Consider the following 19,780-nt stretch of genomic DNA (forward strand, 5'->3'; position numbering starts at 1 on the left):
CGGATTCACCAGGGCGTTTATTGTCCAAAGAAAACAAGGAGCCAAAAGGGCTGGGGAAGAACACAAAGAGGCCGCCAAAAGAGCGGTGGGTCTGGCAGGGTCCGGGTCCGTGACCAGAGCGGGGCCCGGGGAATAGCGCAGGTAGAAGGCAGACGAGGGAAGCCGGGAGGACGGACTGGAGCTCGAGAGCCAGGACGACCAGGCAGGGACCAGGGGAACAGGAGGAACGACACAGGAGAGACCACGTGAGCGACCTGGAGCACAGGGAGAGCACACAAGAGAGACAGGGCGAGGAAACAGCCAGGGACCCAAGGGAGGCACAGCGTGGAAACACGCTAGGGACGAGAAACGGGGGAGCAGCAGGAGGAGTTAGAAAAGCCTGGAGCATATGACATGATCAGTGGTGAACTGCAATGAAGAACTGGCGAGGAAGGGAAAACAGAGGGCAGGTTAAATAGGGAGAGTGATGAGGGGAAAGTGGAGACAGGTGTGGAAGGCTGCGCAGGTGTGCCTGGTCGTCGTTACACCGAGAACTCAACCTCCGGCTCCGCCTCCCAGCCTGCAGCAAACGAGAAAAGAACACAAAACAGAAAATAATCCCTGAACCCACCCCGATGCGGCCCCAGCTGCCGCATCATGACAAAAACTTTGTTATGTAGTTTAGGATAAGACATTTGTTAGAAAGTAAAGAGGAAAGAGATCTTGTTGATTGTTAAAATATCTCAGTACTTATAAACTGACATTATGGACCATAAATATGGAGTCCAGATTGTGCTGCACAGATGTTGCAAAGTGAGCCTCAGCACTGAGCTTTCCTGTCTTTACAAACAAATTTCTGTAATCTGTGTGCTTGTGTGTTTGTGTTATTTCCTAGGGCACACAGATTGAGTTATCCATCGGCGTTATCCTCGGCATTTCAACTATGGCAGGTAAGACAGTTTTTCTTATTGATACCCATAACCCTGGTTTTCATTTTGCTTACCATCCTTACCATAGGTTTTTCAAAATGTATAAATTTGACTGAGGGTTTTGTTACCCAGTAGTAATACCTGCCCTGACAACGCAAGGGAGACATCCATTTTGCTTGCTGTAAAGCAAATTGGGTAAATTCACCTCATGCTTAATAAATGGGTTACATTTGTCTGCCATGACATATGTTTTCATCGTTTCCCAATTTTTTTTCTCAATTTGATTTTTCATTTTTGTCATATATTTTCATACACATAAGTCAAACCAAGTTCATCATTTGTTAGCTGAGATTGCAGCCAGGTTTGAGAAAACTCAAATATATCAAATCTATATTTAACAGTGTTACCTCAAAGACTTAGTATAGGTTTAGAAATACATTTTGCCTGGCCAGACTCCAAGCGTTGCACCATTTACATTCCAACTCTTTTAAGAAAAACTAAATTTCAATGTTGAGACCATCTCATAATGAAGCTCTGATGATAAACTAACAAACAAAAAGAAAGAGAGATAACAGCAAAATAAAGCACAGAACGTCTGACCTAGATAATGATAATTTCATAAATATGTTAATGCTGTTCACCAGCAGATTGAATGGGTGTAGTAATATCCACTTAGCTCAGAGAGGCACATTTGCATTTTAATGTCATCACCTGTTCCTATTCAGTGTATCTGGTAGAGACGCTAAGGTTATTATGTTATTAGACTGAGTGTGAATGTGGACAGGAGAAGAGGACTGCACTGATGGTAGTCTCAGCTAATCATGATGAAGTATTAAGACTGTTGCCATTTACATATTTAATAGCATTTGACCATTATGAACAAATGCTGAATGTTTGTATCAAAATCCCAACTTTCTTCATTGTCAATCATGTCCACACAAAAGACTGGCTTAAGGGCAGCTGGTGTTCCCAATTGTACTCTGCCTAACTTTTACCTTTCCCCTTGTGATTCTGTTGTTGCTGCTGGTGGTTGTAGCTTAAGCTTTTAAACATCAAACAGAGTCAGTAAACTGATCTGTCTAAAAGAGTTAGATGAGTCAAAGCTGATGCTGTAACAGCAGAGGAGGTAGAAGCCTGGCACTTTTTGAAATAACTTGACCATTGCAGACTAGAGCAAGGAGAAATGGATCTATGATGGGTAAACTTTAGAGAGAAGGTATTTTAATCTTCACTTTGAAGTGCTTAATGTGTGTCAAACATGCTTCTGACTTGATCCTGCTCATGCAGATTTCCAATTCAAACCAGTTTTTCAATCTGGGATTTTTGGAGAGATAGCAATTTTGATTAAGCCAAATGAACAATTTCAGGCCTGGTGGGATTTATAGACAAGAGGGTTATCACATTGCAAACTCAGGCAGAAAATGTGGAATTCAATTTTAGACAGGCCTCCAGTAGTTTGACAGGCAAAGCCTGTTATCTCTGTGTGGCTGGATTTTTTTTTATCCAGGTTTGACAGTGAGCTCTAGCTCCAGAAATACACTTAAATTAGTGATTTGAAAAAACTACCCATGATACCACACAGACACTGAGAGATAAAACAGGGGGAGCTTTTGTTCTTTCCTCAAGCACAGCCTCAGCCAAGTTTCTATCACTCAGACTCCATTTTTCACAGCAATTGTACTGTTATTCATTCCTGCCACATTGGGGACATTCATGGGTCTGCAAATCAGAAGGCTGCAGTTATCTAACCCAGTCCAGAGTGATTTAGCACTAGTGTCAAGTCTGTAGTCAAGTCCACCAATCACACATTTTCCAGGAGGCAACTGTGTCTCAGCTGGCTCGATAGAAGATGGAGGCTGCCCCATTAGAAAATGCTCTGCTGCTGAGTCGGGCTAATTGCAAAATTTAAACAGAGGTAATGATGTGAAAATCTCCAAATAGGATTAAATCCATTCAAAATTACAGCTCAAGTTATTAACACACAAAATCACCACACTCTGCTGACACTTGCCTTCAAGGACCCATGCACTTCCCAACCTTGATAACTTGGCACACTTACATTAGATTCTCATCATTATATTGCAATAATGTGTTTTCATAAAGATCTCCTAACTTTTCAAAGTTTAATATAACACCATTCTGTATAGATGCTGCTGTGCAAAGTTTTCTCACCACTTTCCCTCTAATCTTTTGATCCTTGAGCAATTTCCACACTTACCTGCCCGACCTGAAGCCTTCCTACAGTACAAACCTTCACATACAAACACACTTGGTACACATACAGTAGATGCACACACAACTTTGAGCAAAACCTGTTTGTGCTTGTGCTCAGTTTTGTGTACGTGTAAATGTGTTATTTTTGCGCTTTGAAAAAAACTGCAAGTATAGATAGGTGTTGCTAACACACATGCTTACATTTCTCAGTCTGTGAACATTATGACCTAAAAAATAGAGTTGGTAAGTGAGCCTTGCCGACAAAAGCAAGAGAGACCAATAAAGAGTTCCCACTGTGTCACATTTGCTATCTCACATTGTTTCATGGCCCATTTATCCACCAGCAGTCATCAGTGGAAAATACACATGCAGATAGTATTAGCTTCGGGAATAGAAAGTTTTGGGAAGCTCCTGTGAAAGATGGAGAGATCCATCATAAAGTAAGAATGCAAGTAAAGGAACAGGAGAACAGGGAGGGAAATCAAAATCTTTCTTTTTTTTTTTTGGCTAACTGTTCTAATGTTAATTTATTTCTATCCAGAAGTGAAATCCTACTAATAAATAAATAAATAATAAGAACTGTTTCTTATAGTGTTTCAGTTTTGCCCAGACTCTGCCCACTAAGCTCATCTCCCTTTAATCTAACTAGCAGCCATATTACCCACTGAGTTTTTTAACCACCACCAAAAAATACAGCAGCAGTACAACAGCAACAACCTTACAAAATAGTCTTTCAATATTTTCATATTCTGGGTATATTAATGGTGACTTCGATGCAGATCATATCAGTAATTGTCATTCATCTTAGACATCATCAAGTAAGATAAACAGAATCCTAGTATTAAATGGAGAAATCTTGGTCTGTCCGTCTGTCTGTCCTATAATCTTCTCGCTCATCCAATTGACTTCAAACTTGGTGGGTGTATGGCTGAGGACCCAAGGCAGTTGTCGACTGTGAAGTTTTGTGAAAGCCCTGCTTGGATGAGAGATAAAGAGGCCCTTCAAAATGAAATGGGAGTCAATGAAGCTGGAGCTCTGTGTTGAAAAGCAGCTGTATGCAGTGGCTGAAAACAACATGGAGACGACTGCTCATTGCCTGAAGGTGTAGCTGTTTGAGAGAGACACTGCAGAGGCTCAGTCAAAGGCAGAAGAAGAACTTAAGAAAGATCTCGTATTTGAGAGGGCTCAAACTGAGAAGCTCCAGAGGAGACTGTGAGATGAAGGCAAGTCTTTTGAAAAAGGACAAGAATACTAAGAAGACTGTGGCAAGATCCCAGGCTTCCCACTGAGCTCAGTTGGAGGAGCACGGAGCGGAGACCAGCAAGATCAAAGCTGCCCTCAAAAAGGGAGAAAATTTACTGTAGAGTGAGCACCTCCTCTTGCAGCCGGAGAAAACCTCCTCTCGAGGAGGAGATGGTGAAATTCAGAGCCTCCTGTCTGGCACAACTGGGTCAGAAAAATAAGCTAAAGAGTGACTCTCTATGTACCTCAACTTGACCAGCAAAAAACCGACAATAACAACCTTGTGGCTGCTCTGAAGAAGGTTGACGAGCAGTTTGAGAGTCATTGTATCAAGTCATCCCTCCTTCAGACCACTGAGGACCTAATGAAGACTCTGCAGGAAAAAGAGCACACACACACACACATTTATATATGTATGCTCATGAGGATTAATCAGTTGAAGCATTCTTAACCTCCAAACAGCATTTTCAGAAGGGCTGTTTGAGGATTCAGACTTGATTACACACAAAGGAGGCGAGGCCAAAATGTCCTCTGAGGAGAGAGGATCTCTCTTTGAGTCGCCTCAGGGTTCATGGGGAGTTCTTCCTTGTCTCCTTAGACAGCTTGTGCTGGGCACCTGTTGCTGATCTGAATCTGTGAGGCCGACTGAAAACTCCTTTTGGTTATAGAAAATGTAATAAAAATAGATTTTAAAAAATGATGGGGTAAGCACTGATGAGTTTGCATTTGCAAGTATAGTTTATGAATTATGATCATAATTATCATTGTCTTTCTTTTGAATCCAGGGCCAGAATTATACTTTTCTGACAAAGTTGCAAAAAAAAAAAAAAAAATGAAAAAGACAAAACAAAGTTTAAATAAAAACATATTATATTGTAATATTGTACATTCACCAAGCACTTTATTAGGAACGCAGTGCTAATACAGGGTAGGGTCTGACATGATTGCACCATCTGATTCCACCTTTTGCCAGCCTGTGGATGTGAACTGAATCTGATGCACAGTGAGATGCAGAGAGCAGTGAGTTAAAGGCAGACCACTGACCTTGGCTTGTAATTACATTTGAGCATCTCAACCACATAATCAAGCCTGATGGGATCTCCATTACATCTGCCTCCTCAGGGGCTTGTACAGAGATGTGATAGAACAACTGCAGGATATTTTATCACTACATCGTCATTTCTGTTTTGATAACATAACTCTAACTAACCTAACTCTAGAAACTAAGTAGGTCAGTTGCAGAGATGTGTAAAACTAACTTATGTAACTGTATGCAAAGAGAGAACCAAATCTCCTACAAGTGTTCTCTGTCTAAAGCACAGCTCAAGTTTTTTTTAACCCACCATTCAGAAAAAACAGAAGGAAAATGTACTTAATGCACTGTAGCCATGTTATCACATAATCAATCAATTCTCTTCTCCTCATGGAGATCATTTCATTCAGTCAGACTAGGATCCTGCCAAGTGCAAACTTTTCTGTTGAAAATACCAGGAGGATCACCTCATTTAGCACAAATGTACTGTGTGTGTTTTGGCACCAACTGATTTGCCAAGAAGTAGAAACTTGTTGCCATGCCTCTCTCTTTCCACTCTGAAGTCGTGATAAAGTCATCCGAAGAGTTTCTCATGGTGCAACAAGCTAACATCTTTGATTAGAGCCAAATACAACTTACCCACAACCTATTAACATTGATGCTTTGTTGCAGAGGGCAGGCGAGTCTCTCCTCAGCGAGGTCAGGGTCATAGACCTGCTGAGGCACAGTAAACAACACTTTCCCAGACTGCACCACACACACTGATTTCCCTAATTAGACTGTGACTGTTTTCAATCTTACCTGAATTCCTCTGTGCTGATTAATGTGAGCGCAGGTCCTGTGGATACTTTCAGATGTGTGACTGCAAAGTGTCAGCTAACAGAAAGTAACTGCACCCAGTGAATGTTTGTTTGGGTACATCATTTGCTATTTTAAACCTTGTTGCTACAGATCAGACTGAAGCACTGAAGATGGCACTGCTGCTTTGTTTCAACTCCCCTGAGGGTTTCTGTGCCACTGCAGCAATACTCTGAACTCAGGGTCATGGACAACAGAGGGAATACGAGCAAAGCACAGACTTTTTTCTCTCTTTACGCAGTGGCTACTACAGTAACATACAAGGAACACAACAAGCAGATTCCCAGTCCTCTACTCTCCACAACTGTTCAGAGAGGACACTTAGGTCTGTTCTTTGGTCCTGACATACCTTCATCCTCTCCTCCTTGAGCACTTTGTGAAGTGCTGCTCTGCTGCTCACATTACGTATTCATGTGAAGTTATTAGGCTCAGGGAGCAGCGATATGGGCTTCAGTGGTGCATCTGCCTCATTAAGGAGCCCAGTATGAACTGTAGTTGTCCATCATATCCTGTGCAAAAACCAACATGGTAAAAATAAGCAGTGTATGGTTATTGTAAAAGAAAAGTGTTTTTATATTCAGAGATGATTATTAGGCTTTATAATATTTATAGGCTAAATATTGTCATTACTGGTTCAAATGTGCTGCTTCTTGCCTCTTCCACCTGTCCTCTGCAATGCAAGTAGCCACTCAGGAGACATATGGAGTAATATCATCAAGTACCAAAGGGAAGTAGAGGAGGGCATGTGAAGATAATTGAAGTGCTTGTCTCTCTCCAGCTCGTGGCCAACACCTCACCTGCAGTTGTAGATACATGCTTTAATAAACCATGGCTATATAGTCCAAAAAGGACTCAGTATTTCTGATGCTGTAACTGCACTACACCCACACTGTCTTCCAGTATTTGCACATCTTGTGTAGCTGATTCGGTACATCTTTTGTCCTAATGTCATGATGCTCAGAATAAATTACATCTGCCAGAACACTTGATCCCACTCTCCAGGTATTGCTGACATACTGTATCATAAAGGTAGACACAGATAATTAGCCCTATTATCCAATTTTGTGTCAGACGGTCCTTTACCTCTTTGTCATCCACTATAGTTGTGAAACTTAGATCTCTTCAGGTATACCCTACATGTACTGTTACTGAAGGAACTAAACTTCGCAACCTGTCGATGTGAAGGATGCCACAGTATCTGCTGGCAGATGAATCCAGCTACATGCCTGTAAAAGGCAGACAAAAAAGTGTGTCATATTTTTTTTCTTTCACATGATGAAAAATTCAGTTTCTAGCCAAACACACTCTGTGTCTGGTACCTTTTGGCTGTCCTCAATTTCCTTACTCATTTTGTAATCATGTCTCTGTCTCTTCTCACATTTTCTGCAGCTGCTGCCCTTGGCAACCTGGTGTCTGATCTGGCAGGACTAGGGTAAGAATTTCACACATACACACACCGAAACACACATAGTTACACACAAACACGGGCGGCTATTACCCTTAAAGTTTCTGCGAATCGTGGCAGGTTGTGGGAGGACAGTGTAATTTATTTATTTTACTTTAATACCACTACACTGATATCACAGCAATACAGTGTTTTTTTAATAATATAAAGAGTCCTTATTTTAATGACTTTTTAATGAAAAAAGTAGAGGTTTGCCATCACACTCTACTCCCTTTGGTAAAGGCTACATCATTAAATTGTTTAGTATAAAAAGGTAATTATTGAATTTAGCTCAGAGGAAGATAAGCTTTAGCAGCAAGGGAGAAAATGAAATACAGCCACCAGAGGTTTGTCTCCCAGAGGAAAGAAGACTGTGGATGCACAAAGCATAAAGGGATATTTCCTTGAATAAGAAAAGCCTAATAATTTAAACTTATCAGTGTGGCTTGATTAAATCGAGACAGTCTGAACGAGGTGTGTATAAATGAGGAAAGAGAGTGCAGCCTGCTTTAGCCAACCATTTCTGAGCTGATCAGGTTGTTTTACAGCTGTAGAGAGAAAAAAAAATATTAATGTTAAAGTAGTCATTAATAAATGTAGGAGATAATCATCATGTTGTCCATCCCACCTAATTTTGCATCTGTTGGCGTTATTCCTTGATTATTAAAAATACAAACACTTACTTAAGCTCGATTCATTTGAAAGCTATCATAAAAGATAGTTTTACAAATAATTTAAATGTTAAATCACTTAAGAAATGATTTATATACAATTTTTCTGGTTTCCTAATTTACTTAATCAGACTGGCATTATATGGGATTTTGTTGTGCTGAGTTTGGGAGGGTTTTATGCAATATTATTTACTGGTGGTCTGTAAGCCACTCCCACGGCTGATAAACATGTCATCTAAGGGTTTTTGTACTATAGAGGTATATTTTGCATAAGTGTGGACATAGGTATCCATTATCCTTTTTCCAGTACCAATATTATGCTCTCTTATATCTCTCTTATTACTGACATAATAAAATCCCAATTTCACAAGATGTAAAAAAAATAAATAAATATCCAACCTCGCTAAAAGTACTTAATTATTTAGCCAGGATTCAAGCATTGTTTTGATCTCTGTTTTCCTCCTCTGGCTTTCTTCATTTTTTATTTTGTTTCCACTGACAGAAATAAAGTAAAACAAAACCATGTTTGTTCCTCCAAAATTATGCCATAAAAAGAATCAAAAGTGATTCAAAACAACAGCTACTAGGTCTGATCCCAGCAGCCCATCACAGTTGTGTACAGCATGTGCCCAGGTTTCATCAATAAAAGCATAACAGGTTCCATGAAAACTGGAAGTTGATTATTTTCTCTGCCACAGTGATGTGTCTTTGATCCTCTACATGATTCCCTGCCTCCTAAGGTTCAACCAGCTGATCATAACTATTATCCACTTCAGAGCCTCCCAGTGGCCACAGGGACCGTAATCAGCTTCTTAACCTGCTTCTAAGACTAAACCAACCATAATACTTAGAGTACTAGAAAGAGCCTTCAACCATGTACCATCAACAATCTATTGGTTGTATTTCAGTGATCGTTAGTAAGGTAACAGATTATTGCTCTTGTTTAAATACAGAGAGAGTCAGTAAATAGACAGATACCATAGAGACTCTGCTGTTCACACCGTTTCAGTGTGATTGATCTACTAAGTTATTGTGGTCTCTGTAAACGCTCTCACTAGACACACTCAATTCTGCTTCTGTGCGTGCGTCTGAATTTCCTACTCAATCATAATCGGAAAGTAGAGCCCCTGTGGCCAGTTTGTCAAGGTGAGACTGGATTACAGCAGACAAGGGAGAACTTTTTTTGTTTTTTTGATAGATTTACAGCAGTGAGTGTGAAGGCTGTTTGACTGCTACACAGGAGTCTGCAGGCATCCTTCACTGCAACATTTGCATCACAGCTTCTGTTCATTGCAAAGACAAAAGGCTTGCGTGTAAACATATAAACCCTGTGCTTTGGATAACTCTGGGAATCAGTGGCACTTGCGTGGCAGTTGAGGGGGTGAGTCATGTGTTGAGAAAGAAGCTCAGTAGACTTCTTGCTGAGATTGTTGGTAAAGTTTGATCAGAAGCTGACAGATGAGGAGGCCCCAGATACCTCTTAACTGCAAACTGTATAGGAATTTAGTTGGCTTAGATCCACACTGTCAGTTGCAAGTTAATATGCTTTAAAGTAGCTTTTATTCCACCATCTTAGAGACAGTTGGAGGCATGTCAGAGTAAAAAAACAAATCTAATTCTGCGCCTTGAAGTTTTGCATGATTGACTTATTACTATTACACTGACTGTGTACTAAGGTTGCAACTAACTATAATTTTCTGCCTTCTCAACTGATAAAATGTCAGAAAATGGTGAAAAACTTAAATCAAATCATAATTTCCCAAAGCCCAGAGTAACGTCTTTAAACAGCTTCATCTGAACAACACTCCAAAATAGGTGGCACCACTTACTTCTTGGCCTTTTTGCTGAAACAAAATTACATCAATGATAAATAAATGAATAAAACTGTTGCAGACTGTCTACAAGAAATGACCTGAAATGACTTGTTAACATGAAATACCTGTTCTCCTACCCATAAATTAGCATATTTTTTATGTTGTTCCTATAATTGGCTTAGATTACTACAAACAGCTCTGCTGTTCACTTGGAATAAGATCAATATCCCCCTCAGGTGGTCTGGATGTAGTGATGTGTAGTTAAAACTTGGCTCATGTAGTTGGAACTGCCTAAATGAGCCAAGATAAAATGTTATGAAGTGCTTAGCGCTGAAAAAGGGAGGACTCAAGGATGCGGATACACCAGGGCGTTTTATTGTCCAAAGAAAACAAAGGGCCAAAAGGGCTGGGGAAGAACACAAAGAGGCCGCCAAAAGAGCGGTGGGTCTGGCAGGGTCTGGGTCCGTAACCGGAGCGGGGTCCGGGGAATGGTGCAGGTAGAAGGCAGATGAGGGAGGCCGGGAGGACGGGCTGGAGCTCGAGAGCCCGGACGACCAGGCAGGGACCAGGGGGAGCTAGAGGAACGCCACAGGAGAGACCACGTGAGCGACCTGGAGCACAGGGAGAGCACACAGGAGAGACAGGGCGAGGAAACAGCCAGGGACGCAAGGGAGGCACAGCGGTGTGGAAACACGCTAGGGACGAGGAACGGGGAAGCAGCTGGAGGAGTAAGACAGCCTGAAACTTCTGGCAGGTTAAGGGGTGCACTGCTATGAAGAACTGGCAAGGAAGGGAAAACAGAGGGCAGGTTAAATAGGGAGAGTGATGAGGGGAAAGTGGAGACAGGTGTGGAAGGCTGCGCAGGTGTGCCTGGTCGTCGCTACACAGAGAACTCAACCTCCGGCTCCGCCTCCCAGCCTGCAGCAAATGAGAAAAGAACACAAAAACAGAAAATAATCCCTGAACCCACCCCGATGTGGCCCCAGCTGCCGCATCATGACATAAAAGCTCAAGGGATTGATTAAAATACTGCTAATATGCGTATGAACCTTGGCTTCCTTTAGATTCCATTTGCTGGACAGCCTCAAAAAAGTTTTGTAACTTTAGATCTCCCTGGTTAGGGTGGAGAAAGATGCTTTTCAGAAATATCTACTATACCATTTGAGTTGTTTGGTTGACATGCAAGTATACCTCTTCTACTCTTTCAGTAGGTGGCCTTCACCATAAAACCTTTTTTTTTAAACCTGTATAAACCTTTATAAAACCTGTTTTCTCTTTCTACGGATATAAACCAACACTTTTACAAACTCACTACAACTAATTTGTTTCTCCTAATTCCATAAATCTGTAGTCTGAGGATAGGGCTATACTATAAATCATCCATATTTTCTTTATTAAATCAAATATAAATTCAAACTGTATTTCTACAGTTGATGGAGAGACAGTGGAAACACAGAGGTGAGAGCAGGGCAAACTGAAAATGACATGAAAAATGATGAAGCTGTAAAACAGACTCAAACCTCAGTTTATGTGACTGTGAACCTGCTGATCCACCAGAATTCCCAGTGAAAGTTGAAGACATCTGCCTGTCTACAAAAGCGTGCTTCTTCAGTCGTGTAATTGAACAACACAAATAAATGTAGCTGTCACCACAGCATGTTCCTCTACCTCTAGAGTCTTTTTTGGGTCGATATTGTAGTGATTACTCTGTAAATCCTCCCACTCAATGTCTGTTTTCTTCATTTAAGAGACACTGACAGAGCTCTGCTGCTCTGTCTCTCTGCTCTTGTATAGAATTTCCCATATGTGTGTGTGTGTGTTTGTTTTGTGTGTGTGTTGGTGCCTGTGGTGAGAAATCTGTGCAATTACTGTATGTGTTTTTCATGTGTGTGGGTTCATGCTTGGGTGAATTTGTAAGATTTTCCTGCATGCATGTGTGTGTTTAGCAAACCAGCTGAATCTTGCTGATGTCCAGAATTTCTCTCATGAGTCACTCTGACCGTTCAGAGCAGACGTTACTGATGCTCCTGCCCAGCTTGGTCTCAAACTGCTATTTTTTGTTTCTTATGGACACAATGCATCAGTGGCTTTCTGGGGCAGACAAGAGGGCCTGAAAAGCATTAATGCATTAGGCGCAGTTAGAGAAGAACGGGATGGAAACATAGAGGAGATGCATTATTGGGCTCCAGGGAAGAAAAAGTGGGGACCCAAATTTGATTCCCAGCCTCTTCTTCGTGTGTGACATCTCTGCCTTACACCATTTGCATCCTGGGATAAATTGTAGAATATCCCATGATCGTTCTATTCTAAAAAGTGTATAAAGGCAATGAAGGAATGGATGATTAATAGTTACATTTCTTTTTTGTCAGGATTAACATATAGTGTGATACTTCATTGATCCCCTCAGGGAAAATCTAATTTTGCTCATCTTCCTCTAATACAGGTTTATAGTCAGTATCTGTTACAGACCAGAGTAAAGTCAGTGTTTAGCTTGAGGGTATCTCAATAGGACGGATGCTTGTTCAAATTCTGGCTTAATCTAAGTTTGTCATGTTGAAGGATGATCTCTCTAATGGCACTCCACCAATCAACTACCCACTTTGAAATCCTCTGTGCTGACTTTGATGCACATCCCTGCCAAAGGAACCACTGCTCCCTGCATCAAACTGTTTCCCAGATATCACCCGCTAATATGAGAGCAGCTGACTCCCAACACAGCAGAGCACAGCTTGTTATTGTCCATGCTTTAGGGAATGCTTTGGTAATGCCAACAGAGCTGTTGTTCTAGAAACAGAACATGATACCAGGCCTTAAATGATACTTTTGGTAAATTTCATCATTTTTCTCTTTTTTTAAACACTGCTATATTTTATTTTCTGAAGCAAATCTGATTTCTTTTGCTTTCTGCTGTTGCAAGTGTGTGAAATATTTGGGCTGAATTTGACTTAAAGGTGGGAGCGTCTGCGTTATTGAGTGACAGGTAATGGACAAATGAGAAGCTTTGTATGAACACAGCAGGCACTTTACAAGCAGAATAGAAAATGGAACACATGCAGTATATTTCCCTGGCTGTGACACTAGAGACTCAATTCTGCCCCCTGTTGCCATCACAGCGTTTAACAAGATTGTCTGTCCTGATTATAAGCAATTCATTTATCAGAAAGTTTCTATTTCTGCTATTTCTGCTCTACTATGATGAAAGTCTGTGATACACACACAGACACACACACACCTCTCGCCACACACACCCTGGCCTCCTCTCCTTGTCTCCTTATCTTTCTTTAAAAATATGCTACTTGCCACTTATCACTCCCCTGACTCGACAGCTCCAGCTGCAGCTTATTTGTGTGCGCAGTGAACTGAGGATCCATTAGTGCCGGTGACTGAACCAGGCCTGGGTCTGTATATTGACTTGAATTTTTTTTCTCACACTGGAATTACAAGACATGCACTATATTTATGTTTTTCAGCAGTGTCAGAGTGGACACACGATGTGACATGTGCCAGTAAAGAACAGCAGCTCTCTGTATTAAATCATAACTTTCAGTTATTATTTTGGTTAGAATGCTGTTACTGTTTGTCGTTGTTTTCATATATGTTCATATATATATGTGTGTGTGTGTGTGTATACTTATATGTTAACGGGTTTTTAAATGTGACACATTTTTAGTCTACAGGCTACAGTATGTGTGCCCCCTTATGTTCTGAATCCTTTTTAGTTGCTGCAGCATTCTGATTTTGCAAAAAACATAATGATTTAATTCTTGTTATTATAGTGGCAAATTTCACTATGATTATGGCCAGGAGTAATACTGTTTTTATCTTATTGTTATCTTGCTCACAACCTTTATAGACGGAGGCAACAGAAGTGTCTCTACATTCAAATGTAGAATAAGTGATTTTATTCACACGATTTAACACAGAAATCTTCAGAATTGAAATGAGAAAAAAATCTTTGGATGATTGATGAGTTTCAAATGTTACTGTGTTACTCAGTGAACACTGTTCTATCTGTCCATCCTCTGCAATCTGTCTTTATTCTGTCATCATGTAAAATGCTAAAGAGTGCTGGGAATAATTTGATTTATTCACACTGGAGGCTCTCCATGTCTCTCCCTCTCTTTCGGTTATTGGAGATGATATTTTGACATCCTGCTGGGTTTATGAAATACAGCAGCAACAAGGAGCAGATTGGAACATTAATTTGCTGATTTATTTTGTTTGCCGTTGCTATCGATTACTTTGGTCGTTAACTTTGATGACTTTTCCCTGAGTGGGAAAGTACCATTCTGCAGGTCATAACATGTAATGCAGAAAAACATCAAACTATTATGTGATACTGCAACAAAGTGAACACGCATAAGAAATAATTACAGAATTAGCCTGAAGCCTTAACAAACACAGTGTCAACACAGTGTGTGCCACATTTGTCACAATGAAGGAAGGATGTTCTTTTGAAAAAAAGAAAGGATAATTTATCACATATATACAGTTTAAGTTTGACTCTTCTTTCTGTATTTCTTGTTCTTCTGTCCCTCCCTCTCTTCAGACTGGCAGGTTACGTGGAGGCCTTGGCGTCTCGGCTGGGGATGCAGATTCCTGACCTGAGCCCAAAACAGGCTGACATGTGGCAGACCAGAGTCAGCTCTCACACGGTTTGTACCATGATTCCTCACTGGAGCACACAACCCTTAACCCTGTCTCTGCTCTCTAACTGTCTTGTCTGTCTGTCTCGACTGAGACAAATAAACACTCAACATAAACCCAGTCAGAGTAGATATTAATAAACCTGCTGCAGAGAGCATCTTGATGGATTCTATTTGTTGTGTAATGCATTGTAAACATCAAACCAGGTCAGGTCTTTGTACAGTCACAGCAGAAATAAAAGTCTCCTGTGATGCGCCCTTTTGGTCACTCAGTCATTCTGCAAGGAAATTAGGCCTGAATGATTTTTAATATGCTGTGACTGCTGAAGTGTGTAATGTAATTAGCTTCAATTAGCTTCAGTGATTAGTCTTGCACTAAAAGGTTCCTGGTTGGTTTGCAAAAGTTCATGCCAGTGGTTCAGGCATGTTGGGAAATATATGTTTTATTTTCTTGCACAAACACATAGAGGAAATGTCAAAGTGTAATGGACAATCAGTTGTGGGCTGTTAGAGTAGTTGTTTTTAGGCTTGGTAATCTTTCTTGCAGCCTTTGCCTGTTCAGTCTTACAGTAAGTAGGCCAGGTGCTGCATGAAAAGATTCAGTCAGATAAAATGATAATAAAGCTCCCTTGTGCATCAGTGACTTTAGACCAAACTGGATTAAATGCTAAAGCAAAACAAAGTAAAGTATAATGAAATAATGAGAGTCAGGACACTTTGGTGAAAAAAGTTACTTCTAAGTCGATTATTTACTGAGAATGACAGGGATGTAAGGCTGAAATTTGTTTAAGTGTGAATGATTTAAAACATTTGCTCTTAAAATGTGTTTCAATATAATCTTCCTGCTTTCCTTCTCTTAGGGTAAAGCCATTGGCGTTGGCATCGGCTGCATCCTGGGCATGTTCCCTCTCCTCTTCTTCAAGGACGATGACGAGAAGAAAGAAGACCAAGGCCAGACGGAGGCGAAGGAGAAAACGCAGTCGCCACCTGCTCCAACAGAGAGCAGCAAAAACTGAAACTGTCAACTTTCCAGAGACAAATACTATTTGGAATCCACTAGAATACTTTAAACTGGGACTGACCTGCCTCACCCGGTGGACTGGAGTGTATGGAAATATCACTGAACCCCATACAGTCTAATCACCTGGCACTTAACTTTGCAGAGGCTGAATCAAAACTATCAAAGGTATACTGAAGAGGATTTTAGATATTATTTGATTGTAGACTTTTAACTTAAGCACAGGGACCTGACCGTCTCTTGAAGAGACATGAGACCGTTGATTCATTGGACTGCTGCTACTTCAACTATTGCACCCGTAACCTCACTGTTGTTTTGACTGACTGACACAGGCTGAAACTCATTTATCTAACACAGTGCAGTGGCCTCTTTCTCTCCTCTGCCCTGAGTCTGATGAATGGAACAAATATAAACCTTTGACTCAAGATAGATGGATAGATGGCAAGTAGATTAATTGAAAGTTAGGGCCCTTGGAATCGGTGTGAGGAGACAAAACACTATCAGAGCTAATTCAGAAAAAATCTGCAGAGCTTCTTACCTGACATTTTGACATTGAAGGTTTTTTGTGTGTTCTCAGAGCAGTGTTAAAATCCATGTTACTGACCTTTCCTGTGTGTTTCCTAATCAATTTTTGAGCATGATGAGTCAAGGGAAGAGGGTCACATTTGCATGTTAAGATAAGATCAAGTAAATAATTTTTCAGTTTTGATAACACTTTGTCTCCTCCACGCCCCATCACAAACAGTCAGCTAGATGCAGTGAGACCGCAGGTGGTTAAATACATAAACAGCTGCTACCTGCTTCTCTGGAATTTTTAGTCTCTTCTTTTATATGCTTATTTATTTTGTGATATCACCCACAGCAGTGACATGAAGAAGGCTGCAGTTCTCTACAACATCTTTTACAGAACAGTTTGTTACTTTCTCCAGAAGAGTTGAGCAGGAGGGAGAGAAAAAGAGAGGCGGAGGGAGGAGGAGTAGCTGTGGCAGAAAGATAAGGAATCCCGACACTGAACCACCTGAGACCTCGGTCCCATTTGCACTGACCCTCTGGCTCCAATACCGTATGATTTATCTCCTCCTGCTCTGCTCCAGCAGATCTGCAGCCAAACTACACACCCCTCTTCCAAAGGTGAGATAGCACCAGGCCTCTCATCCAGTTTCTATTACACCACAAGAGATGATTGTTACCCAGTTTTCATTCTGTGAAAAAGCTGTTACTGCTTTTTAATACGCACAACTACATGTTTTTCCTGTACCTTCATTATAATGTCTTTGCTCTACTGCCCTCTGCTGGTTGATATTTAAAAGAGGCGGTTGTCTCAGTTTGGTAAAACTTTTACCACACAAATAGGTATAATTCATTACCTGTTTGCTTTTCTTATAAAGTATTCAAATCACTTTAGCATGCTCTAATTCTGGATTTTTAATCATTGTTCTTATTTGGATATGCAAACTATGTCATCTGCAGCATCTGCCAGCTGTGACAAGAAGGATGTGTTTGGGATAATAGTTTATAATGGCAATACCATCACTCCAAGTCTTAATTCAGTTGTCACTGATTTCCTAGTTTATCTTTTAAAGTTTTCCTGTCGCCTGCCTGGCAAAGGTCACTCATCTCAGCAGCAGAACCGAAGACTGTTGTTTATGGTATTGAATCTGTTTAGAAGCTAAATGAAAGGAAGCAGCCACGTGTCCCTGAATAGAGTTTCCTTTCAGAAAATGTTATTTATTTTTGTTAGAATATTCAGACTGGTGTTCATGTATGTTCTCGCTGTATATTCTCTTTATCTCAAAGGATGATGTTAAGAAAAAGAACATATTTGTCAGCACAAAAACACCTTTGTGAGTATATTTCCAGTGGCGTTCTCTTAACAGGAAGGACTTTGCAACTGATCACTCCATGATACAGTCCATTACTAAACTCACTAAACATGCGCTAAAAACTTGAGACACTTATAAAGGAGACTTACCCTGTATAAGATTGTTCTAATTATTTATAATGTGGGTAACAGTGATCCTAAACAGGGATTAAAATGAAGAAAATGTACAAAGAATGGAACATATTTATGTAGTTAGGATTATTGATCTGATTGCTTGATTTCCACCATGCATGCACTGCTAATAAAAAAAACCCCTAATGTATGTGTTTACTTTTTAAGAATAATTAAAAAAAAAAAACTTGAGTATGCTCTAAAATTCTGCACTGCAGCAGGATATGAATCACTTGAGACGATGAAGTACGAGCAACTCAGGCTGGATTAACATGCAACAGATCCGATTTTTGATTCATATATACTTTAATGGCTGTCTAAACAGGGAATCATGTGTTTCCCTTTTTAGACTGCCAGTGACAAAATAAGGAGTTTGTTTTTGTGTTGCTGTGTAAAGTTTTTTGCGGATTGGTAGCCGCTCTCTGTGGAGATTTGGACGGTGTTTGGGATGAATCCTACAAGGAGCAGAATGTTCTGAAAAGACGACTGTTCAGTGGGCAAAATGTGAGGACAGTAATGGTTTCCAATAACAGTAGCAATTTACCTCCTTGCATTGCATCATTAAATTGCCTGTCTCAGTGCTTTAAGACTGTTTTTAGTGCGTAGTCAGTCATAGTAAGAAAATATAATCTCAGTGTCAAAATACTACAGTTTGGGGACTATAACCTTTTTCCTAGATTCACTTTGCACTGCCTCACTAAACCTGTTTGCATTATTGGGAAGAAAGCAAAAAACATCTATAACTCAGAAGCTCAGAGGTGATATGTTCTCTTGAATTGATTTTTATTCTGTTTTATCTGAGGTGAAATGTTTGATCAAAGATGACTGAAAAAGTACATTAAACTATTCTTGAAGGGTTGCCTCCTTGGTGTGTTAAATACTGTTTCTCGCAGATGCATGAATGCATACTTAAGGACCATATTTTATACCTGCTGTTATTTTTGTATCAGTAAGATGGCTGTCTATATTATTTCAGTTAATATAAATGCAGGTGATGAAAGTCATTTTGAAGTTCTTTTTGCTTTCAGTGTTTGCATAGACCTTGTCTTATGTCAAAAGATGTAGAAAGCTTAACTAGTTGGAGATTTGGAAAGACAGGAGTCATTTAACCAAAGGACATTTCAGTGTATGTAGACATTACTGTCCTACAGCTGACAGGACATGGTCCAGTATTTGTAGAGCACAAAATTACTAAGAATTAAAATAAAAACCAAACATCCGGAGTTGCATGTTAAGATCTCTTGAAACATGGCCAGTGAAAAGGAGAATGGTATTAACTTTTTTGCCATGGTAGAACATGGAAGAAATAAGGCTTTGGATTTAACTTAATCATCATGGGAGATGAGGCACAGTTCTCAGTTAAAACATAAAAGTCACAAAACTCCTACCAATTATATGAATTTTGATCTACTCTCTTGTGCAGCAGCACAAATTCTGAACAGACAGTTCTGTCTCTCTGTTTAGCAATGAAGATAGAGCACATTGTGTTTCTAGGAGGATGACTTTACTTTGTGACATAATCCACTATTGCTTTGCTAATATATACATATATATTTTGGTATAAACTGAGTATGTGGTCTGTATATATGTAAAAAGAGGAGAGAAATTAATATAGATGGAAAAAATGAATTAGCAAACAAGAGTTTGTTTCTGTGATGACTTTTATGTGTTTTGATTAAACAGTTATTACCTGGCTGCAAACATCTGGCCTGATGTGGACTTTGCTTTTACATTCTGCATGATTACAGTATACATTTATGGCTTAAACATGGATTTGTTTAATGTGCTTGCTTATCTGTTAACATGTACATTTTAGAGACACACGTTTGAAGAACTAATTATTATACAGACTGAGGCAGGTGAGAGTTTCAGCACATCTGTACTCAACACTGCATGTCCTTAACTTAGCGTATTGCATACAGTTGGATCTCATCCCTCC

General features: G+C 40.1%; 1 protein-coding gene across 4 annotated transcripts in view; it reads left to right on the forward strand.

The window, feature by feature from the left end:
• The window catches only part of LOC108889232 (transmembrane protein 65), a 49,267-nt gene that overhangs the window by 23,229 nt on the left and 6,258 nt on the right, over positions 1–19,780 (forward strand). For 2 of the 4 annotated variants that reach the window (XM_051075768.1, XM_018685601.2), the window contains exons 5-8: positions 875–929; positions 7,645–7,687; positions 14,734–14,839; positions 15,691–19,544. In XM_051075768.1, coding sequence (XP_050931725.1) covers positions 875–929; positions 7,645–7,687; positions 14,734–14,839; positions 15,691–15,846 — 360 coding nt within the window. In that variant the 3' untranslated portion in view covers positions 15,847–19,544. Of the gene's footprint in view, positions 1–874; positions 930–7,644; positions 7,688–14,733; positions 14,840–15,690; positions 19,545–19,780 lie in introns of those variants that run through there. The other 2 variants (XR_007814582.1, XR_007814581.1) reach the window with 2 other exon arrangements.

The sequence above is a fragment of the Lates calcarifer genome, linkage group LG15 (assembly GCF_001640805.2).
Source record: "Lates calcarifer isolate ASB-BC8 linkage group LG15, TLL_Latcal_v3, whole genome shotgun sequence".
Classification (NCBI taxonomy): Eukaryota; Metazoa; Chordata; class Actinopteri; family Centropomidae; genus Lates; species Lates calcarifer.